This window comes from Nothobranchius furzeri, chromosome 11, assembly GCF_043380555.1.
Source record: "Nothobranchius furzeri strain GRZ-AD chromosome 11, NfurGRZ-RIMD1, whole genome shotgun sequence".
Classification (NCBI taxonomy): Eukaryota; Metazoa; Chordata; class Actinopteri; order Cyprinodontiformes; family Nothobranchiidae; genus Nothobranchius; species Nothobranchius furzeri.
The window spans coordinates 72,295,165-72,320,638 of NC_091751.1; the positions used below are offsets into that span (position 1 = coordinate 72,295,165).

At 46.0% G+C, this 25,474-nt stretch overlaps 1 protein-coding gene across 3 annotated transcripts in view; it reads left to right on the forward strand.

Moving 5' to 3' along the window:
• kcnn1a (potassium intermediate/small conductance calcium-activated channel, subfamily N, member 1a) overlaps positions 1-25,474 on the forward strand; it is a 148,524-nt gene that overhangs the window by 90,985 nt on the left and 32,065 nt on the right. For all 3 annotated transcript variants that reach the window (XM_070541837.1, XM_070541836.1, XM_054733995.2), the window contains exons 4-5: positions 2,960-3,378; positions 25,270-25,411. In XM_070541837.1, the coding sequence (XP_070397938.1) occupies positions 2,960-3,378; positions 25,270-25,411 (561 nt within the window). The remainder of the gene's footprint in view (positions 1-2,959; positions 3,379-25,269; positions 25,412-25,474) is intronic.

Sequence of the window (25,474 nt, forward strand, 5' to 3'; positions counted from 1 at the left end):
AACAAGCCTGTAATCTACCCAACCGATTAGGTTAATCAGGGTTAATGGATAAATATAGCTGAGTATCGTCAGCATAACAGTGGAAGTTTATCCCATGCTGTCTAATGATTTTACCAATTGGGAGCATATTTATAGTAAAAAGAATTGGTCCAAGCACTGAACCATGAAATCTGTCAGACAGGTAGGATTTAAACCAGCCTAACGCTGTTCCTTTGATCCCTACAACATGTTCAAGTCTTTCTAAAAGAACATTGTGATCAACTGTGTCAAAGGCAGCACTGAGATCTAACAAGATTAGAACAGACACAAGATTCTTATCTGAGGCCATGAGAATATCATTTGTAACTCTCACTAATGCAGTTTCAGTGCTGTGATACTCTCTAAAACCAGACTGAAATTCCTCAAACAGAGCATTAGTGTTTAAATGCTCACATACTTGGATGGCCACTATTTTCTCCAGGATTTTGGATCAAAATGGAAGGTTACATATTGGTCTATAATTCATTGGGTCATCTGGATCCAGAGAAGGCTTCTTAAGTGAAGGTTTGATTACAGCAACCTTAAAATCTTGTGGTACATATCCATTTACTAAGGATAGATTGATTGTATCTAGAATGGGGGCAGTAACCAAAGGAAATGCATCTTTAAATAATTTGGTTGGGATTGGATCCAAAATGCAAGTTGAAGGTTTAGATGAAGCTAATATTTTTGATAACTCTGAAAGCTCAACTGGATCAAAACGGTTCAAGCACAGATGAGGTTCTACAGTCACCTCTGATGCTGCCTCACTTACTGAGGAAGAAGAAATCGCATTAGGGAGGATGCTAAAGATTTTGTTTCTAATAGAATTAATTTTACTTGTAAAAAATCCCATGAAGTCATTGCTGGTGAGGGCTAAGGGAATAGATGGCTCAGAGCTATGATTCTGTGTAAGTTTAGCAACTGTACTGAAAAGAAGTTTAGGATTATGCTTATTCTCCTCAATTAGTGCTGAGAAATAAGCAGTTCTAGTTTGTTGAAGCTTATTTTTATAAAGCACAAGACTATTTTTCCAGGATAGGTAGGCCTCCTCATTGTGCGTAGAGCGCCATGTTCTCTCCAGTTTCCTAGAGTTTTGTTTTAAGGCTCGTAAATGAGAATTAAACCAGGGAGCCAACTTCCTGTCCCTAATTACCTTCTTTTTTAAAGGGGCAACATCATCTAATGCCACACGTAAAGAGGAATTAACATGATGAACTAAGGCATCAATTTGTGAGGGGTTAGAACTGAAAATATTGCCCTCAGCTACGTTCCTCTGAGATGCTGAGGACAGTAAAGATGGAACAGTTGATTTAAATGACGCAACTGCGTTGTCAGATAGAGACCGACTATAATGAAATTTACTTTCATGTCTCGAGAACTCAGTTATAAAAAACTCAAAGGTTATCAGAAAGTGGTCCGAGAGGACTGGATTATGTGGAAAGATTGTTATTTCCTCACACTCAATGCCATAAGTCATAAGTCAGAACAAGGTCCAATGTATGATGGCAGGAGTGGGTGGAGCTATGTATTCTTTGAGGAAAACCAATTGAGTCTAAGATATTACTAAAGGCTACATTGAGGCTATCATTTTCAATGTCCACATGAATATTAAAATCCCCCACTATAATGACCTTATCAGTATTTAGCACCAAATCAGAGATCTGATCCAAAAACTCAGAGTAAGGGCCTGGTGGACGATATAAAACTACAAACAAGAGTGGTTTTACAGTTTTGCAATCTGGATTAGGAAAACTAAGAATAAGATGTTCGAATGAACTGTAACTATTAATCTGTAAGGGATTAGACTATACATGATTGCTGGAAAAACGATCACAATATATTGCCACATCGATATTTTCTTACATCCCTAATATAAAACATCAAAAATAAAAAAATCTGAATTGAACAGGGAGACTGTCCTGCACAAAGCAGGATGTCTGGTCATCCTACAGGTGTCAGACACACCAGTTCTGTGGGATTTCTAATGAATAATTCTTATTTTCTTCACTATTTTGCATCCAACTACAATCCAACAGCCCATAGAGAAACTCACGTTTTAAAGTTGCTGCATGGATAGGTACAGTTTTAAAGACACATACAGCGTATGTATTAGTGTATGTATTACATGAGCCATGAGAAGCATTTTGGTAATAGGGAGCCTAAGTCTCCTCCCTCTCCTGTTGGCTCACGGCTCCATGGGAGAACGAAAAATGAATGCAAGCCAACGAAGCTAAAAGAGCTATTTTCTAACCTGCTTTGCCTTACGTCCTGGATCGCACGTTGTACTGCACTTTCAATGAAAAGTAATGATAATGGGTTTTGGCCATGCCTGTCATCTAATTTGAGATTTATCAGCTTGTAAAAGTTTGTAATTAGCATGACTACACACCAGGCCTTGGTACCTCACATATGTGATGTCACCACATAATCTCCTCCCCCTAGCATAGCCGCTATTTACCAAATGACCAGATTCACGGTGGTTCTTTCCTCCTGAAGGAAGGATTTGAAGTTTGCTTAACTTACAGCCCTTTTTCCTCAGTTTTCTCCGTGTCTGGGTCAATGACATCACTTTGGTGAAGCGCATTTGTAGTCCTGGACTTATTTTCACACCAAACCTAAAATAACGTTTCTCCCAGTTTGAAAATAAGCGCGTTCTTGGTATCAAAAGTTGTCTTTGAAACTCACGGACATCTTTTGTGAAATCCATGGCACAACACAAGCGGAATTAGAAAATAGCGTTTTTAGCCCCGTTGACTTGCATTCATTTGTTCATTCCCATGGTCCGGAATAGATGGGCGGGCTCCCTACTGCCATAAAATAACAAAGAACTGAAATGTTTTATGGTGTGTGCCCAAAACAAGGTGCCTGTGGTTTAATACAAAATCCTATGTTTAACCAGAATGGCCCTGGCTTTCTTTGTCTGTCTGTTTGTTGTCAGCTGTTCATGGTCGACAACGGCGCTGATGATTGGAGGATAGCCATGACGTATGAGCGGATCTTCTTCATCGTGCTGGAGCTTCTGGTCTGTGCCATTCATCCCATCCCAGGCCAGTATGTCTTTACGTGGACAGCGCGACTGGCCTTCACCTACATGCCATCTGTGGCTGATGCTGATGTGGACATCATCCTCTCAATCCCCATGTTCCTGAGACTCTACCTGATTGGCAGGGTCATGTTACTCCACAGCAAGCTGTTCACAGACGCGTCGTCGCGCAGCATCGGAGCCCTCAACAAGATCAACTTTAACACCCGCTTTGTAATGAAGACCCTTATGACCATCTGCCCAGGAACAGTGCTGCTGGTGTTCAGTATATCGTCCTGGATCATTGCTGCATGGACTGTGCGTGTCTGTGAGAGGTAAACACAGCGTTGTGAATTATTGATGTTGATGGGGGCAAAGTGAGAAACAACATGGCTGATGCATAGTCATACTGCTTTGTTGATGACGGCACACTTTTCTCCCATTTCCCTCTCAGTGTTCTCGTGTTTCTGTCACTCACAGCCAACGTGCCGAGTCATTAGCATAGGCCACATATAGATAACCATCACTGATTCGCCCGGGCACCACCCGCTGCTGGAGTGTTGAAACCCCCTGACAGATGTTTCATTAGCTCAGCACTCGCTCCACGACTTCCCACTCCTTGTTTTTATAACACATTTAGATGGCTTGTCCATAATTCATAAGTGTCTAAGTGTTTGTTTGCTGAATGGTTTGTTTTAGTCATGCAGAGCAGCCCCCAGGACCCCCTAACCTATTTCCTCCCCAAACTGCACACCGGGGTCCGTCTCTATGATTCATTCTAACCCCGGCTTTCCACCGGAGCCGTCAGCAGCACGTTACTGCAGCAGCACGTCATAGCTGCTGATAGGAACCGCTGTGGTCAACAGAACCTTTTCCACCGGAGCCGTCAGCAGCGCGAGTCGGCCGCGTCTCAGGAGCAGCATGTCGCGGCCTTTACGCGCCGGTTCTATTTTCCACACGTGATGCCTCTGAAACGGGTCAAGTTCGACATTTTTGGGGAAGGAAAGACAGGAAATCGGACGCGGAAATGGAGAGAAGCTCCCGAGATTTTCAGAATAAAGAACGTACTGCCTTCTGGTTGCTTTACTTTTAAAAAAGGTTACTAACTGTGCGGCCCCGTGAGAAGTTATCACCTAGCTAGCGGTCTCCTTTGTTTTTCAGGTCCGTATTGGCGATTATAAAACGGACAGAACATAAAACACAAACCATGTTGTAGTTTTCTCCTGCTTGTTGTTGTGTTTACTGACAAAGTCACTCGTGTGACTTCGTGCTCGGTCGGTGACAGCTGCTCCCCTGCTGCTACGCGTCTCGTGGGAAGGGCCAAGCAGCAGCTTACGCGAGCAAGACGTGCTGCTGCAGTAACGTGCTGCTGCAGTAACGTGCTGCTGCAGTAACGTGCTGCTGACGGCTCCCGTGGAAACCCGGGGTAAAAGCAAAAGAGGCAGGAAGAAACGAAACACTCCTTTCCGTTTACTTGGTTTTGCATTTGCATCAGGAAACGAGTCACCTACACCAGCTCTGAAGGTTTTAAGCATGCGTGTGGCTGGTGTAGAAGGTTGGTGGGAGTAAGATCTCTGCCAGCTGGTCCTGTCAGACCCACACTAGGGTACCAGCTACTATCCAATCCCATGAAAACACTCCCTTCAGTTTGGTCGGATCCACAGTTGCTCGGTATCCTCCTGAAGCTCATCCTTCCTGCTTTAATAAGCACTCCCACCCTCTCCGGGGATATCTAATTCTTTGTTAACCTTTCACTAGCCATTCCTGTCACATCTGCCATCCTGATGTTGGTTTGAAGTTTAAGTTGTCACACTGGTGTTGTTCTCCACCTTTGACCCATCCTCTGGGGGAGCAGTGAGCTGCAGACCACGCACACCCAGGAACTACTGTATTTGGTGGTTTAACCCCCAATCCAACTTCTTAATGCTGAATGTCAAGTGGGGAGGTATCGGGTCCCATTTATAAAGTCATTGGTATGACCCGGCCATGGATTTGAACCCACAATCTGCCAGTCTCAGGGCGGACGCTCCACCACTAGACCACTGAGCTGGTCTTAGACTGGGTCATTGAAACCAGCTCCTCCAGATCATGGAGCCAAAACGAAGACGAGCGCTTCCTTTAGCGATAGCTCGATAAGCTTTGAGGGATTTGTTCTGTTTTGTTCAGGAAAAGTTATTCACAGGTTCACAGAGACACCTTCAACAGTAACTATCTGAGTCCAGGGCTGGACGAGACTTAGCCTCAGCGACTGCTACTGCTGCCCACTGCTTGGAGGCCTACAGACCAACAATGCTCTTTGGACTTCCTTTTCCAGCCTGATGGTTCCCCTAATACCTGGTATCCGGCAGTAAGTGCAGGAGTCATGGTAGGGGCAGTTGGGTTCATACTGAGTGGACAGTTTCTCCCAGTGACCCCCTCCAAGTCTCTCAGTCATTGCTGACATGGCCACTGATGTCCTCCAGCAAGACTATTGAATCCACCTTCAATAGGATAATCCACCATCTTGAACGTGTCCTGCAACCACCATAAAGGCTGGGTACTCTTAGCTGCTATGTGGTGCACAAGCATTAACAGCCAGAACCCTAACCCCAACCCAAAGGTATGGAGACGCTCCCCTTTTATTCACCAGGGTACACCCCAACACACAGGCAGGGTCTTTGAAAAAAGGTGATCTGATTCTGATCAACACCTTTTAGAGCTGATCATGCCAGCTGGCTGTCACTGCTGCTATTCAGCCTGCAGTTTCTCTGCTCCAGCATGCTAGAAGCAGTGGTTGGGTCACCTGAGCAGCAGCTCATCAGGCTCTGCAGAAGCCTGTTAATCACCTGCTGACTGAAATCAGGCATGTTGAAGTAGGGTTAGGGTTAGGGCCATTCAAATTCAAATGACGCCCAACCTCACAGACGAGAAGCCAGATACCCGGAGCAGTCCCTCTTAAGGTCTTGGGTTGACACTGTGGTGAGTTGGTTCCTATTAAACAAAGAAAGGAAACGATCTTTTCTACAGCGCCGCTCAAGATTCAAATCATGAAGCGCTTCTCAAGAACAAAACGTTCAAAATGCAAAAAAAACTTTCAAAAAATTATTTTAAAATATGGTTCAAGTTAGAAGAAAAGATCAAAATTAAACTGTGATCGAAAATGTAATGAAAGGGAGAGAAAATGAGAAGGAAAGAGGGAAATCAGTAGATCCGGGAAAGGTGGAACAAGGAGAGGGTGATGAAGGTCACACCAAAGCCTGAACAGGTGAGTTTAAAGGAGACCACTGAGTCCACTGATCTCAGGCTCAGGGGGAGAGAGGTCCAGAGTCTGGGGGCCACAGCAGCAGATGATCTGTCACCTTTGACCTTTAGTCTGGTGCTGCACAACCAGTAGGCTTTGATCACTGGACCTCAGGGACCTGCTGGGGGTGTAGGGACTAAGAAGATCACCAATGTAAGATGGTGCTTGTCCATGTAAGGCCCTGTAGACCAGAACCAGGATCTTGAAATGAACCCTGAAGTTGACTGGCAGCCAGTGAAGCTGGAGGAGAAGCGGGGTGATGTTTATTATATGTAGCCGTTAGCGCTCAACCTCTTTAACAAGCTCCTTCTCCACCAGAGATGTGATACTTGATTACTAGTTTTATGTTCATGTGGCTTTGAATCCGAGGGAATATTCACATTAAACAGGATTTTATGTCACTGGGTGAAAATATAAATGAAAATTTGAATTATAATTTTAAACAAAATATTTCAAACATAACTTGTAGATCAGCGTTAATATTTCACTAGTTTCATTTGTTTAAAGGTGTGGTTCACCAAAAAAATCACTTTTTATTGATTATCTTTGATCCTAACGGGTCACTCTGAGTTTCACCTGCAGGCTAAACATGAAGATATTCTCCTACACCTAGCATTAGCATTAGCTTCTGATAGAAAAAAAGACGGTGAAACTCTAGGATTAGAAAATCCTGACAGATCTACGTCACACTCTCACTAACATTCATGGACTCACCCATCTGGACTCACGACGGTGAAGGCTGTTGTTGGTTTAGCGTCCAGGAGAGAACGTATCAGCTAGTAGAAGCTAACAATTAGCATAAGTAACTCCACCACACAGCAGAACTCCTCCATGCTTGTGTTATTGGTGAAGATAAACATCTAGTAGCAGAGCAGACCGAGTCAGTGGTAGAGTCGTGTTGCTGTTAGCCAATCAGAGGAGAGATGTCCACATATCAGGAAGTTTGACTCCAGATCCTGCCACTCTCCTCTGCTGTGGCATTCTGCCAGGCACTAACCCTGTCAGCTTGGACATTCAGACATAACTAGGTGATGCGCCACGCCTTTAAAACAATGCATGCTGTCAGTTCAAATCCAGAATATGGTCAGCAGAACTGTGTCTGTCACTTTGTGTTGATCTGAACGTCTGCATGCGTATAAGTGTGTGTGTGTGTGTGTGTGTGTGTGTGTGTGTGTATAATGTTTTGCTGTACTTTTTTCCCACTATGCTGCTCCGTAGGGATACCATGTGAGTCCTTTTCTGTAGCTGTGGAAACCAAAAACGCTATTTATCAAAACAACTTTTCTTTTCTCACTGAGCTGGCGCCACTGCTACCCTGAGTGGGCGGGGCCGCGGGGGTGGGGGGTGGTCTGGAGAGTGGCACCCATTCAAACCTCAGCTGAGCCAAGAGAAGCTGAAGGCTCGACAATTTGAGCAGCACTTTGAAGCCAAGAGGACCTGAAGGAGGACAGCATTTGAGAGCATCTCCTTCAGGTCACCTTCACAAGTCTGCAGGAGGACAGTCTGCCTTTGCTCAGCGGGTCTCGTTATGAGATTGTTATTGATCCACACCAAACTAAAGTCTTTCTAGGAGTAACTGCAAAGCCTCTTGTTCTCTGATCACACATTAACATCTCATTATGGATCCGCCATCACAAAATTCGTGTTCATTGGTTTCCTGAAGACATTTGCTGCATTTCTAATCTGGCGTTACAGGGAAAGCCTTCGTATTCAACCAATGCAGAGATCTTTAGTTCAGTAGCTGGGGTCAGTCTGGCCCGAACCAGCAGAGGTAGGGCGTATGAAGATAAGCCAAGGATCTGGGCTTTCGTTAGGCTGTGGGACCGGTATTAGATGACCCCAAGGTTATTCACACACACACACACACACACACACACACACACACACACACACACACACACACACACACACACACACACACACACACACACACACACACACACAGATCTTGATGAGCCACAGCTGCTCTGGGCCACACTAACAGAACTGAGGCTGCTATACACAAGCACCACAGGTGGGTGTCAAACCTGCAACCCTCTGGGTGCTGGGCGGGTACTTAACTCACCATTGCCCTTCATACATAATTGTGCTATGGTTAGGAAATGGCCTACTTTGGTTTGGCATTTGATGGAAATTGCGTTATGAAGGACGGACGTTCTGTATGCATGGATGATACAAAATGAGCCAAATTCATTACAACTTCCCAGAAAAAACCCGGAAGCGGCCAATGAAAGGACTTCTAACTACTAACAGTTTAAAATCCAATGAAAATCAGACACTGATGTTGATTGTGGTTCCTGCATCCATCCATCCATCCATCCATCCATCCATCCATCCATCCATCCATCCATTCATTCATTCATTCATCCATCCATTCTCTTCCGCTTATCCGGAGTCGGGTCGTGGGGGCAGCAGCCTAAGGCGAGAGGCCCAGACTTCCCTCTCCCCAGCCACTTGGGCCAGCTCCTCCGGGGGAATCCCAAGGTGTTCCCTGGCCAGGTGAGAGACATAGTCCCTCCACCGTGTCCTGGGTCTACCTTTAGGTCTCCTCCCGGTTGGACGTGTCTGGAAAACCTCACCAGGGAGGCATCCAGGAGGCATCCTGACCAGATGCCCGAGCCACCTCAACTGGCTCCTCTCGATGTGGAGGAGCAGCAGGTCTACTCTGAGCCCCTCCCGGATGACGGAGCTTCTCACCCTATCTCTAAGGGAGAACCCAGCAACTCTGCAGAGTAAACTCATTTTGGCCGCTTGTATCTGTGATCTCGTTCTTTCGGTCACTACCCAAAGCTCATGACCATAGGTGAGGGTAGGAACATTTACCGTTTAACGGCTGAAACTAGGGACGCTCGATATCGGCTGTTTTTACTGATATCCGATATTCCGATGTTGTTGGACTCCTAATTTCCGGTACTGATATAAACCGATACCGATATATGCAGGATCCCTTTGTCATAAAAAATGAAAACCGTAAACATTTTAGGTCACTAACATCACATATCTCCTATCATCCACGCGTCCATTTCAACCGTTTTCTGTTCAAAAAGACAAGTTCTTCTATTGAAGTTAACAAGAACAGTGCCATCATACAGGGCTAAGCCTCTGCGGGGCTGCGAGCGGGTTTCCCATTAGTGGTATTTAGCCTTGGGTGAAGAGTCCTGTTTCTGTTTCAGTCGTTTGTTAGCTGGCTAGCTACACGTAGCTACCCGTAGCTATCCGTAGCTACGTGCTGTGACGACAGCGTATGTTCACTGCGCAGGGCAAATTTCTGCTTTACAATTTGGGGCAAATAAATGCGAGGATCTCAAATCTGTCGTATTTTGACATTTTGAGAAGAAGGAGAAGTAGCTGAAGAGTTTGATGTTTAATATGTGACTAGAAGGATCTCCTTCAGGAGTCAGATCAGTGCGCTCACGGAGAAGTCTTGTCAGCACGCTCTGCTGAACCCTTCAACCATAATAATGAGAAGAAACTATCTTATATAGTGCATCTCAAGGACAAACATCTAATTAAAATAACAACTTTATTAAACTGGAAGAGTAAAAACTGTGATTACAAAATAACACGAAATCAGCCATTCTACAACGCCGATCTCGGTGCTTTAGCACTAGTAATGTGACTCAGCAGTTTCCACCAGAATATTAATTTACTGGTTCAAATCATTAGTGGATGACTGACACCTTCGGTGTATCCCCGTTCTACCTCTAGGTGCTGGTCCTACACATGGTCTGAAGTTTTCTGATGTTTAGGAACATTTCCACACACAGGTACAACAGGTGTGTATTAGTTCCTACAGATGATACACACACAGATCTGTTGATGAGTGCGGTGGGTACATGAGGCCCTGGGCTGGCATGCAGTTGTGCCAGGTTAGCATCCCGGTCTCAGCAGTAACTTTTCTCTTCTTTTGTAGCAGCACTGGCCAGTGAGATGTTGTCAACCCTCTACTGGTAAACTGGTTAAGGTAGCACGACCCATCTGGTTATGTTACCTGCTTGGTTTATTGGGCCAGTGTGAGTCCATGTGAGCTGAGCAGAGTATACGCTGCCTGGAAACGACCAGACTCAAAGATCTTTAGAGACAACATTTTTAGCAGATAATAATCAATACAACTAAAATATAAAAACATGAAATCTGCCTCAGCTGGCTGAGTAACTTCCTGCCGACACCATCGGGAGCCAAACCCACGGCAGATGTCTTAACCGTTAGACACCACCAACACGGTGACTGTTTCGCCTAAGATGTTCTCGTAGGTACAGCGTGTTGGAGCGGACATGAGCAGAGTTTCACTGAAACAAAGCCTTTTATGTCCAGGTATAAAGTCAGGCTGAGGAAGATAACTCATAAGATAACTGACATCTCAATAGTGCCAACGGTAATATTTGATCTTATACTGGGTCTACTTTTGTTGGAAGACATGAACCTGGAAGGCTAAAACCTTAAAAGGTCCACTTGCCCCTTTACTCAAGTCACATTCCCCTGCAGGGGTTTACTGGAAGCTGGAGTGTTGAAGCCGACCAAAACTAAAGCAAGAAAACTAATAATTGCTAAGTGTATGGTGATTATGGTAAAGTAGTAAAAACGGGTACAAGTTAAACTGGTGAATTACAAAAAATAAATTGTTGAAGAAAGCTAAGTTGAAGATGGCTAACCAAGAATTCTGAAAGCTTTTTGTACAAAACAATACCGCCATTTACGGCTCGGCTCAGTAAAGTGAATTGGCTCTCTAAGAGAACCGGTTCTTAAGGCTCAGCTCAATAAAAGGAATCGACTCTTAAAGAGAACCGATTCATACGGCTTGACTCAGTAAAATGAACAGGCTCTCTTAAGAGAACCGATTCTTACGGCTTGGCTCACTAGAATTTACCGGTTCTTTAAGAGAACAGGTTCTTACGGCTCTGTTCTGTGAGTTTACACTTGTACCTGTCCCCCGCTCCTCCCCCTCCCTCCTGCTCGCTGCAGGAAGCCGTTTTAAAAACTGTAAACTATTTTACTCCTACACAGTCTTCTTCCGGCTCTTGGGGAGTACAGACGCTTTTTTCCTCCTCTCCTCCCTATCTTATCCCAAGGCTCTTTGTCTGTCTTTGGGTGTACGGCACTTCTGCATTTTTTCTGGAAACTGGAAATGATTAAAAATGGACCTGGTCAGTTGGTCTCTCAACGTGATTGACAACATTTTTTCAACGATGAGAACGGGAGAAGGGGCTCCCGGATGCCCCTCTGGGACAGAGCCAGCTGGGTATATCATGGACTCCTGGAAACAGTGGCACCTGATATGCCTCTCTCAACTGTCTGTAGAGGATTCTGAAAATGTCTGGATATTCATGGTTTTGGTTTTGGGATCCCTGCTGTTTGGCCTGAGCGGTTACCTGGCTTACTGGAAAATTAATGAGCTTTTGAGGAATATTGGCTCAATCCCGGAGCTCATGGATGGATTACACCGCACTGTGAACGCACAAACTCATATAATTGTCTAGATGAGTCGTAAGCTTGGAACTTTGGCTGAGATGCAGGCTCTGGCACAGAAGGTGGATGCCATCAAGGAGCGAGTGGACGGAGCAGCACGGATTGGGATAGATTAATTACGCCATTATTGGATCTAGAGGGGTTGAGGACCAACAGAACTTTAAGACAGAGAGGAAATTATCTCTGTCTGGCCCCAAAACAAGTTCTTATCTGAATCTGGTGCCCTTGAGCCTGTGAGGCTGAAGTGATTACTCCCCCTCAGAAGAAATGTGGAATGCTGCCGTTGCCATGGCAACTCTGTCTCCCTTTCCCAGCCTGGGCGGGACTGCGACCGGTGAGGGCCGTTGAATCGTTTCCAGGAGTCACTGTGCTCTCTAACCCAATGACCTCCCTCCCCTGTCCAAACGGAGGTGACGAGCGCTGCTTATCGCGGCTGCACGCACTGATGTGAGGAGAGTCCCCAACCCTACCTCCCCACCTAGTGGACACTTATGTTGTGTTGTCTGAAGTCTGTAGCATCTCTGTCTGAGGTGTTTTTTGCAGAGCTAAGCTGCCCTCCCTGTGGAGGGTAACTCTGAAGTGCCTTTTTTTCCTCCACCTAGGATCATTGAGTGTCTCAATGATCCTAGGAGCTAAGTTGTCTGAGGCTTTCTGCCTCTGGTAGGGTCACCCATGGCAAACAGGTTCTAGGTGAGGCTACTGCCCCCGTGACCCGACTCCGGATAAGTGGATGAAAATGGATGGATGGATGGATGGATGGATGGATTAGCATGTAACGTCATCTGGCAACATCTGGATGACTTTCTGGGCGAACTTCAGCTACTTTCTGTCACAGGCAGTTTGCAACACTGGCTGGGCCTTCGGTGCCAGTTCACTGACCTAATTAAGGAACTGACCAGCTGTGAATTCTGGAGAAGAATGGCCGATGTTGGCCTTCCCCCCACCCCACCTGTCGGAGATCCCAGGCTACGGGAACGACCAGCCTCGCCGAAGTAAGTGGACCGGTACGACCACTTCTCATTTTGGGGGTTTCCAGTCATTTATTAGTTGAGATGCATCTGTTCGTCCTCAAACATCAGCCATCCACATCCACGCAGCACCGCCCCTCCCGATACACCAGACTCACGCTCCATGAGGGCCACATCTTGTGCACAAGCTGCTGTGAGGCACGCTGTGCATACAGCACCTTCAGTCCAGGCACAGGGAAGGAAAAAAGAGACGAGTTATCCGACACCGTGCTCGTTCCCGACTGATAGCATCTGACCCACCAGTGGTTACATGCACCGAGGGACAGGTATCCATGCTTCTGGATAGATGGCACCCTAACGGAAACGTAGTGAGCAAGCTCGAGAAAGAGGGGCGTGCTTCATTTGATAATAATCGTAGTGATGACATAAAAGCTGATCACAAACGTCCCAGCTGCTGCAGACCATCAGAGAGGAGGGAGGATGATTCTGTCTGGATGTGGACTCACTCATCGTGTTTTACACTAATAAAAAGAGAGAAGGCTGTTGAGAACTTTCTTCTGGAGGTTTTATTAAGATGTGTTCACATACATGTCATCATGCAGCAGCTGATTGGAGCGCACCGAGGGGGTGGGGTGGAGGGTGCTTGTCTTATCCAGCGTACTTGGTTTGTGTTAGAGGCGCCGTTCCCTCTCACCTGCCTCTTTGCAGTGGGGGCCCGTTCAACCAGCCCCCTTGAAGCCCCGCCCCTGGTCCAGGGCATTCGGTTAAATAGGCATTTTTCTACAAATCTGCTGGGGAGGCACTTATTCCTGTGAATCCCAGAGCTCACACGGGCTTTAATAAGTTTAGTTTAGTCTTCAGCACAGATTCTGCGCGTCTCTAAACCTGCTGCTGTCTTTAGACGGTGAAGTGTTTGTAAATCTGGGATTTCGTCTGCAAACCTTCGTGAAAGGGTACATCGTGTGTTGATTGCAGGCAATTTTGTGTCCAACACTAATAAAATAATAGCAACAACGATGATCTCAGATGAGTTGATGTTCTTCAGAGTGGTTTAAGATGATGATGACTCCGTCCAAGTTGTTGCAGAAACTTTTATCTCAGCCTTTCGACTTTACTCTAGGAACCACTTTCAGTTTAATGCTCTGAAATGCAAAACAACACTAAACAGACGTTGGCTTCTGATTGGCCAAACATGCTGCTGTGGAACCCAGCTTCACGGCAGATGTGGGTGGTCCTGAGTGAATGAGAGGACCAGAGTCTGCCTGGAAAACACCTAGATAGGGGCCCTGGCACCTTGTGGAGGACCGAGATGGAACCACAGATGGACAAACTGACCTTCTTAACACTGCCCATCTCTCCAGTTAGTCCCTTCACTCCTGTTTTACTCCCAGAACAGAAAGTTTCTTCCCTGCTGATCTTTTTCAGGTTTCCTAGCGTAGCCCTTGAAGGGGGCACACTTACAGACTGGTGCCCGTCTGCCTTTCCTTGTCCATAACAAGCAGACACGTTACAACTCTGACACACTTATTATGTAGCATGCCTCGTCTTCCTCTCTGCAGTCTGTTATCTAACTCTCTGCCCCTCCTCCTCCAGCTCTGTTACCTAAAACAAAACACTCCATTTCCAGGCAAAGTGAGGATGCTTCTTACCTCACACTCCTGTAGTGCCCATGAGCAACTGTCTGTCAGAGCTCCAGGTTAGAGGACTTGTTGGATGCAAGAGCCGAACTGTTCCAGCTTTAGTTCTACTATTAAACCTTTTGACTGGCTGCGTGAACATTCAAGGGCACAAAAGTCTTTTAGTCTTATTATTTTTTGGTTTCACTGACTCAAACGTTTAGAACAAGACAGTGATGGACCATCATGCCAGAGTCCTAAACTCTGAGTTGTAAAGCAAACCTTAAACATAACGAGTAAACATCTGTCATCCATCAAGCACAACCATGTGTGGGAACACGGTTGGGGGGGCAGAATAATAATAATGTGTAGATGACGTTCTGGTGCATTTACACAGGCTGTTACACCTACTCTACCTACAGCAGTAAAACCTTAACTCAATAACCACGTATGGTCCACAGACCTCTCGCTGTTCATGCAGAACATCGCAAACACTAAAACAGACACTTCTAATAAAATGCTGATTGTGTGTTTATTTTATTGGTGTTGATAATAAGAACACCAGCAGGTGGCGATGGACTGAATTTAAGTTTAATGAACCATTTTAATACCAACCACACCTCTTTGTTGTATCCCTATTTTACTAACATCATTTATCCCAGTCCTAATAGTATTATCAATAGTCAGACTGAAAACATGGATACCAGCAGGTATTTTGTTAGTAGTAAAACTTTATGTAAGGGTATCCAACCACTGCACTGATCTGAGACGAACCCAAACCCTTAAAACAACCTGAGCAACATTTTTCAGGCAGATTGGATGTGTGTTCCACATATCTACGAGTCTGGTGCTCCAAGTACATTTTTATAGTCCAGACATCCATAATAACATCCTTATGGTCCATAATGAACACTCACATACCTGAATTATTCTTAGGACAAATGATGTCACATTTCCATTCATGTGTATTGGGTTTGCAGCAGGAGGACATGGTTCTAGTTTTAATGTAAGTTCTGATATTAAAGTAAAATGACTGCTAGCTGGATGGTTTTTTATTTGTAGCTATTTAAAATAAGACAATTACTGGTAACAGTTGAATTATAGGTGTTTAAAGTGAGTTTCTCCTAAGCCGTTTTTACAGAGCAATGCCGTGAATTTGCTGCAACGCCATGGCGGCATTTATAAACTGTCCACATCATCAGGACTGTCCACATCAGTCCCTGTGCAGTCCCTGATGATCTGAGCTCCAGCTCTAACAGAGACGCTCACGGAGTGCTGCAGCGCTCCAATTTGCCATCTCCGCTGATTTTGCTCAAAAAGCAAAACTTATTGCTCGTGTTTGCTTTTATTTTCAATATATTTGCCAGCTGGAGCTCGGCATTAGCTCCCCACATCATCAGGACACCCCTCGCTGTTGCACCATGGCAGAAATGGCAAGGCAGAAATGAGCTCTGCCTCCTCTGTGATAAAAACTTTTAAGAGGTTTTATAACAACATTTTTCATTCCAGGTCAAATTAACATATTAACTTCTATTTTGGGATGATGTATTAAAGTCGGGTCCGCTCCAGTTAGTGACTCCGAACCTGCAGCATTTGTTATTCCTGTCCGCGTGGCAGCGGATCGCAGATTCAGCCACACCATAAAACAGCAATAAGTCGGTCTGAGGCAAAAGTGAACCTCATGGCTAAAGCTTTTTCCTTTTCCCCTATAGACATTTGATTACGCACAAGTAGGTGGCCAGTTCAGGTTTACGCAGAGCAGAAGGAAGGAGAGCGCTCTGGCCGCAGAGGTTAAACGTTCCTACTTTAAGAAAACCGTTAAATTGCATTTTTTAAGTGCTACCTGGGCACTCTAAATATTTATTTAAAATTAGATCAAAGGAAATTGTAATGGTATGTTTATTAATTACTATTTAAAAAATGAAAGTGATTGAGAAAAAGGTCGATCATATTTTTTAACCCTGTCTGTTTAGCTTGACGTCTGATATATATATATATATATATATATATATATATATATATATATATATATATATATATATATATATATATATATATATATATAGCCATAACGTGATGGGGGGGTGGGGGGTGGGGGGAGTCGACATGGTCGGGACATAGAAGGCGGTGCGCGGCTAAATAAGTTTGGGAACCACTGATGTAGACCCTTCTCCAATAGTGTATGCGCCCTTCTCCAATAGTGTATGGACCCTTCCCCAATAGGATGTAGACCCTTCTCCAATAGTGTATGGACCCTTCCCCAATAGTGTATGGACCCTTCTCAATAGTGTATGGACCCTTCTCAATAGTGTGTGGACCCTTCTCTAGTAGCGTATGGACCCTTCTCAAGTAGCGTATGGACCCTTCTCTAGTAGCGTATGGACCCTTCTCCAATAGGGTTTGGACCCTTCCCCAACAGGGGTTGGACCCTTCTCAATAGTGTATGGACCCTTCCCCAACAGTGGATGTAGACCCTTCTCCAATAGTGTATGGACCCTTCCCCAATAGGATGTAGACCCTTCTCCAATAGGGTATGGACCTATCTCCAATAGGATGTAGACCCTTCTCCAATAGTGTATGGACCCTTCCCCAATAGGATGTAGACCCTTCTCCAATAGGGTATGGACCCATCACCAATAGGATGTAGACCCTTCTCCAATAGTGGATGGAGCCTTCCCCAATAGTGTATGGACCCTTCTCCAGTAGTGTATGGACCCTTCTCCAATAGGGTTTGGACCCTTCTCAATAGTGTATGGACCCTTCTCCAATAGTGGATGTAGACCCTTCTGAATAGTGTATGTACCCTTCCCCAACAGTGTATGGGCCCTTCTCCAATAGGATGTAGGTCCTTCTCCATTAGTGTATGGGCCCTTCTCCAATAGGATGTAGACCCTTCTCCAATAGTGTATGGACCCTTCGCCAATAGTGTATGGGCCCTTCTCCAATAGTGTATGGACCCTTCCCCAATAGGATGTAGACCCTTCTCCAATAGTGTATGGACCCTTCGCCAATAGTGTATGGGCCCTTCTCCAATAGTGTATGGACCTTTCCCCAATAGGATGTAGACCCTTCTCCAATAGTGTATGGACCCCTCTCCAATAGGATGTAGACCCTTCTCCAATAGTGTATGGACCCCTCTCCAATAGGATGTAGACCCTTCTCCAATAGTGTATGGACCCTTCGCCAATAGTGTATGGACCCTTCGCCAATAGTGTATGGGCCCTTCTCCAATAGTGTATGGACCTTTCCCCAATAGGATGTAGACCCTTCTCCAATAGTGTATGGACCCCTCTCCAATAGGATGTAGACCCTTCTCCAATAGTGTATGGACCTTTCCCCAATAGGATGTAGACCCTTCTCCAATTGTGTATGGACCCTTCCCCAATAGGATGTAGACCCTTCTCCAATAGTGTATGGACCCTTCTAAATAGTGTGTGGACCCTTCTCCAGTTGTGTATGGACCCTTCTCTAGTAGCATATGGACCCTTCTCCAATAGGGTTTGGACCCTTCCCCAATAGGGTTTGTACCCTTCTCAATAGCGTATGGACCCTTCCCCAACAGTGGATGTAGACCCTTCTCCAATAGTGTATGGACCCTTTCCCAATAGGATGTAGACCCTTCTTCAATAGGGTATGGACCCTTCTCCAATAGGATGTAGACCCTTCTCCAATAGTGTATGGACCCTTCCCCAATAGGATGTAGACCCTTCTTCAATAGAGTATGGACCCTTCTCCAATAGGATGTAGACCCTTCTCCAATAGTGTATGGACCCTTCCCCAATAGGATGTAGACCCTTCTTCAATAGGGTATGGACCCATCTCCAATAGGATGTAGACCCTTCTCCAATAGTGTATGGACCCTTCCCCAATAGGATGTAGACCCTTCTCCAATAGGGTATGGACCCATCACCAATAGGATGTAGACCCTTCTCCAATAGTGTATGGACCCTTCGCCAATAGTGTATGGGCCCTTCTCCAATAGTGTATGGGCCCTTCTCCAATAGGATGTAGACCCTTCTCCAATAGTGTATGGACCCTTCGCCAATAGTGTATGGGCCCTTCTCAAATTGTGTATGGACCCATCACCAATAGGATGTAGACCCTTCTCCAATAGTGTATGGACCCTTCCCCAATAGGATGTAGACCATTCTTCAATGGGGTATGGACCCTTCTCCAATAGTGTATGGACCCTTCCCCAATAGGATGTAGACCCTTCTTCAATAGGGTATGGACCCTTCTCCAATAGGATGTAGACCCTTCTCCAATAGTGTATGGACCCTTCCCCAATAGGATGTAGACCCTTCTCCAATAGTGTATGGACCCTTCCCCAATAGGATGTAGACCCTTCTTCAATGGGGTATGGACCCTTCTCCAATAGTGTATGGACCCTTTCCCAATAGGATGTAGACCCTTCTTCAATAGGGTATGGACCCTTCTCCAATAGGATGTAGACCCTTCTCCAATAGTGTATGGACCCTTCCCCAATAGGATGTAGACCCTTCTCCAATAAGATGTAGACCCTTCTCCAATAGTGTATGGACCCTTCCCCAATAGGATGTAGACCCTTCTTCAATAGGGTATGGACCCTTCTCCAATAGGATGTAGACCCTTCTCCAATTGTGTATGGACCCATCACCAATAGGATGTAGACCCTTCTCCAATAGTGTATGGACCCTTCGCCAATAGTGTATGGACCCTTCCCCAATAGGATGTAGACCCTTCTCCAATAGTGTATGGACCCTTCCCCAATAGGATGTAGACCCTTCTCCAATAGGATGTAGACCCTTCTCCAATAGTGTATGGACCCTTCCCCAATAGGATGTAGACCCTTCTTCAATAGGGTATGGACCCTTCTCCAATAGGATGTAGACCCTTCTCCAATTGTGTATGGACCCATCACCAATAGGATGTAGACCCTTCTCCAATAGTGTATGGACCCTTCGCCAATAGTGTATGGGCCCTTTGCCAATAGTGTATGGGCCCTTCTCCAATTGTGTATGGACCCTTCCCCAATAGGATGTAGACCCTTCTCCAATAGTGTATGGACCCCTCTCCAATAGGATGTAGACCCTTCTCCAATAGTGTATGGACCCTTCTAAATAGTGTGTGGACCCTTCTCCAGTTGTGTATGGACCCTTCTCTAGTAGCATATGGACCCTTCTCCAATAGGGTTTGGACCCTTCCCCAATAGGGTTTGGACCCTTCTCAATAGTGTATGGACCCTTCCCCAACATTGGATGTAGACCCTTCTCCAATAGTGTATGGACCCTTCCCCAATAGGATGTAGACCCTTCTTCAATAGGGTATGGACCCTTCTCCAATAGGATGTAGACCCTTCTCCAATAGTGTATGGACCCTTCCCCAATAGGATGTAGACCCTTCTCCAATAGGGTATGGACCCATCTCCAATAGGATGTAGACCCTTCTCCAATAGTGTATGGACCCTTCCCCAATAGGATGTAGACCCTTCTCCAATAGGTTATGGACCCATCACCAATAGGATGTAGACCCTTCTCCAATAGTGGATGGACCCTTCCTCAATAGTGTATGGACCCTTCTAAATAGTGTGTGGACCCTTCTCCAGTTGTGTATGGACCCTTCTCTAGTAGCATATGGACCCTTCTCCAAGTGTGTATGGACCCTTCCCCAATAGGATGTAGACCCTTCTCCAATAGTGTATGGACCCTTCTAAATAGTGTGTGGACCCTTCTCCAGTTGTGTATGGACCCTTCTCTAGTAGCATATGGACCCTTCTCCAATAGGGTTTGGACCCTTCCCCAATAGGGTTTGTACCCTTCTCAATAGCGTATGGACCCTTCCCCAACAGTGGATGTAGACCCTTCTCCAATAGTGTATGGACCCTTTCCCAATAGGATGTAGACCCTTCTTCAATAGGGTATGGACCCTTCTCCAATAGGATGTAGACCCTTCTCCAATAGTGTATGGACCCTTCCCCAATAGGATGTAGACCCTTCTTCAATAGAGTATGGACCCTTCTCCAATAGGATGTAGAACCTTCTCCAATAGTGTATGGACCCTTCCCCAATAGGATGTAGACCCTTCTTCAATAGGGTATGGACCCATCTCCAATAGGATGTAGACCCTTCTCCAATAGTGTATGGACCCTTCCCCAATAGGATGTAGACCCTTCTCCAATAGGGTATGGACCCATCACCAATAGGATGTAGACCCTTCTCCAATAGTGTATGGACCCTTCACCAATAGTGTATGGGCCCTTCTCCAATAGTGTATGGGCCCTTCTCCAATAGGATGTAGACCCTTCTCCAATAGTGTATGGACCCTTCGCCAATAGTGTATGGGCCCTTCTCCAATTGTGTATGGACCCATCACCAATAGGATGTAGACCCTTCTCCAATAGTGTATGGACCCTTCCCCAATAGGATGTAGACCATTCTTCAATGGGGTATGTACCCTTCTCCAATAGTGTATGGACCCTTCCCCAATAGGATGTAGACCCTTCTTCAATAGGGTATGGACCCTTCTCCAATAGGATGTAGACCCTTCTCCAATAGTGTATGGACCCTTCCCCAATAGGATGTAGACCCTTCTCCAATAGTGTATGGACCCTTCCCCAATAGGATGTAGACCCTTCTTCAATGGGGTATGGACCCTTCTCCAATAGTGTATGGACCCTTTCCCAATAGGATGTAGACCCTTCTTCAATAGGGTATGGACCCTTCTCCAATAGGATGTAGACCCTTCTCCAATAGTGTATGGACCCTTCCCTAATAGGATGTAGACCCTTCTCCAATAAGATGTAGACCCTTCTCCAATAGTGTATGGACCCTTCCCCAATAGGATGTAGACCCTTCTTCAATAGGGTATGGACCCTTCTCCAATAGGATGTAGACCCTTCTCCAATTGTGTATGGACCCATCACCAATAGGATGTAGACCCTTCTCCAATAGTGTATGGACCCTTCGCCAATAGTGTATGGACCCTTCCCCAATAGGATGTAGACCCTTCTCCAATAGTGTATGGACCCTTCCCCAATAGGATGTAGACCCTTCTCCAATAGGATGTAGACCCTTCTCGAATAGTGTATGGACCCTTCCCCAATAGGATGTAGACCCTTCTTCAATAGGGTATGGACCCTTCTCCAATAGGATGTAGACCCTTCTCCAATTGTGTATGGACCCATCACCAATAGGATGTAGACCCTTCTCCAATAGTGTATGGACCCTTCGCCAATAGTGTATGGGCCCTTTGCCAATAGTGTATGGGCCCTTCTCCAATTGTGTATGGACCCTTCCCCAATAGGATGTAGACCCTTCTCCAATAGTGTATGGACCCCTCTCCAATAGGATGTAGACCCTTCTCCAATAGTGTATGGACCCTTCTAAATAGTGTGTGGACCCTTCTCCAGTTGTGTATGGACCCTTCTCTAGTAGCATATGGACCCTTCTCCAATAGGGTTTTGACCCTTCCCCAATAGGGTTTGGACCCTTCTCAATAGTGTATGGACCCTTCCCCAACATTGGATGTAGACCCTTCTCCAATAGTGTATGGACCCTTCCCCAATAGGATGTAGACCCTTCTTCAATAGGGTATGGACCCTTCTCCAATAGGATGTAGACCCTTCTCCAATAGTGTATGGACCCTTCCCCAATAGGATGTAGACCCTTCTCCAATAGGGTATGGACCCATCTCCAATAGGATGTAGACCCTTCTCCAATAGTGTATGGACCCTTCCCCAATAGGATGTAGACCCTTCTCCAATAGGTTATGGACCCATCACCAATAGGATGTAGACCCTTCTCCAATAGTGGATGGACCCTTCCTCAATAGTGTATAGACCCTTCTCCAGTTGTGTATGGACCCTTCTCCAGTAGTGTATGGACCCTTCTCCAATAGGGTATGGACCCTTCCCCAATAGGGTTTGGAACCTTCTCCAATAGTGTATGGACCCTTCCACAATAGTGGATGTAGACCCTTCTCAATAGTGTATGTACCCTTCCCCAACAGTGTATGGGCCCTTCTCCAATTCGGTATGGACCCTTCCCCAATAGGATGTAGGCCCTTCTCCAATAGTGTATGGGCCCTTCTCCAATAGGATGTAGACCCTTCTCCAATAGTGTATGGGCCCTTCGCCAATAGTGTATGGGCCCTTCTCCAATTGTGTATGGACCCCTCTCCAATAGGATGTAGACCCTTCTCTAATAGTGTATGGACCCTTCTCAATAGTGTGTGGACCCTTCTCCAGTTGTGTATGGACCCTTCTCCAGTAGCGTATGGACCCTTCTCCAGTAGCGTATGGACCCTTCTCCAATAGTGTATGTAGACCCTTCTCAATAGTGTATGGACCCTTCTCCAGTTGTGTATGGACCCTTCTCCAGTAGCGTATGGACCCTTCTCCAATAGTGTATGTAGACCCTTCTCAATAGTGTATGGACCCTTCTCAATAGTGTATGGACCCTTCTCAATAGTGTGTGGACCCTTCTCCAGTAGCGTATGGACCCTTCTCCAATAGTGTATGTAGACCCTTCTCAATAGTGTATGGATTCTTCTCCAATAGGGTTTGGACCCTTCTCCAATAGTGCATAGCTGCAGTCAGCCTTAATCTGAGATCTCTGGGTTTGCAACGATACCCTTCCCTCCATGTGTGCACCAGAGCGGAGCAACCAGGAAAACATGGAATGGATTTCAGCAGACTGTCATTTCTAATGAATCAAGTAAAATGGATTTCATTCAGAACATCAAAAGAGCACAAGGCTGAATAAATGTGTGTGTGTGTGTGTGTGTGTGTGTGTGTGTGTGTGTGTGTGTGTGTGTGTGTGGTGGTGGTGGTGGTGGTGGTGTGTGTGTGGGGGGGGAGGTGGGGGGGGGGGGTTCTCTGGTGTTTCCCTTTCAGGCTTTATCTTTGAATTTAGACAACCTTGCTGTCTCTTTTCTGTTTTTGTATTTCTGTACATCTCTGCTGGCCCTCTCAGTGTTTATTGGTGTTTTTAATGTCCTCTGGTTTCATCTTTAACACATTTGAGAAACTGGTGAATGGCCTGTTTTTATATAGCACCCTCTAGAGTCCTACGACCACCCAAGGCGCTTTACACCACAACCAGCCATTCATCCATCCACACACTGGTGGCAATGAGCTGTAGCCACAGACACCTTCGGTCCCTCCTACCACCACCAGCAGGCAATGAGGATGAAGTGCCTTGCCCAAGGAGACGACAGTGACAGACTGAGCAGGGCTCGAACCTGCAACCCCGCGGTTATGGGGCGTGCACCTAAGTTGTCTGCCAACGGGGAACAAACTTCCTGCTCCAGGCGTTGTGTTGTGTCCTGAATAGGTTGAAAGTGGTGCCAGCTCTTCTCCATGCTATCCCTAAACGTGAAACAGTATATTGAGAGCTTTAACGTGCTTTTGATCAACTCTCCGTGCAGCTTCTGTCCATTTCCACACACTGCCATCCTCACGAGGCTGAAGCACACCCAAAGCTGGAAAAGCTTGGAGTTTTGATGCATTTAGCATATTTGTGGGTTATCGTTACAATACAGAGCAGATGGCCGCTGTGCTGGGATGTGCAGCACGTTCCTGCCTTACTGAAGACGGGACTCAGATGACAGGATGAATGAAGTTAACACTCTGGTCATTTGTAATTATAATATTTAGCCATCTGATCAAGTTCAGCCCTGTGGCACCCATCAAAGCGCCACTGCTGACACGCTGGGATGCAGGTAGAAAAGACAAGGGTGTCAGATTCAGTAAGCTTGCCCCTCTGTTGGCATCCAGTCCTCTCCTACGTTTGTAAATGAAAGCCGGTGCACCAAGATGGTCCTTCTCTTCCCGACGGCCACGCTGCAGCATTAGTTAGAGGCCAGACCCATCTGAAACCTGGGCCTTCGCCCCGCGCCCCTGCTCTCAATATACTGGCTTTGAAGCATGCAGGATGCAGACATGTATTCTTCCTGCATGGTCCCTTACACACTGCTTCTCTGCATGTAGTTTTAACAGCTTGAATCACACCAACACCACACGTCTGGGGACAGATAGCAACCCCTACCCTAACCAAACCCCCTGAAATGTAAGCATGGATATGATTACAAGGAGTGGGAGTTTCACACACATCACAGTGAGTTCGAAGCCTTAATCACAAAGACCTGTCTTGGAGGAGAACATGGAGCAGGCATTAAGAGTGGTCCAGCCTGTGCAGGTCACTGCTGGACCACTGGATCGGCTCAGCCAGAACTTCCTGGAGAAAAGTGTGAATGAAAATTCTGCTTTAAAATCAAGACAGCTGTTTTCTCCGAGCTCCTCCTAGACAGCCCACACAGGAGAGGGTGGGTGGCCAAGGCGGAGGTTCTGCACATGTATGGTAATGTCATTCCTTTAGTTTTTACACATTTAGCCGCCCTTTGGGTTGACATTTCAAGCATGGCTGTCAGCTATTTTCAACCAACGACTCTAAATGGTGGTTTGCATTGCTGAACCTTGTCTTGGACCGGTGTAGGTTACATCGTTCCTTTGTTTGGTCGGGTTTTCTAAAAGAGTTTCACCTCAGATGCTTATTTGTCTTGAAATATGTTTTAAACTCTTGTTTCATCGATGGTGTGCAGAAGGAGCCATTTGTCTCAACATCCATGTTTAGCCTCCTTCTCATCCCTTATCTCATCAATAATCACAACAATCCCAGTCCTCTTTCATCGTCCAAATCCCAGACGTCCCCAAACACCAGAACCAAGACTAGTTCCATACCCATACCCATCTGAGCTGAGGGTTAGGAAACCTGGTGTATCATCATGGTTCCTTCCTCCCGGTCAACAGTCAGCCTCCTCCGCCCACCACAGCACCCTGCTGGGCATGCTCACAGCCCACTAACCGTGTCTATGTCTGCTGAGTCTGTCTTCTACCTCTGCTTATCTTTATTGTTTCAGGTATCACGACAAACAGGAGGTAACGAGTAACTTCCTGGGAGCCATGTGGCTCATTTCCATTACCTTCCTCTCTATTGGCTACGGGGACATGGTACCGCACACATACTGTGGGAAAGGCGTGTGCCTGCTTACAGGGATCATGGTAGGTCATTCTCTACTGCCAAAACAAAATCATTTATCCAGTCTGTCTCCACGTTTTCAGGTT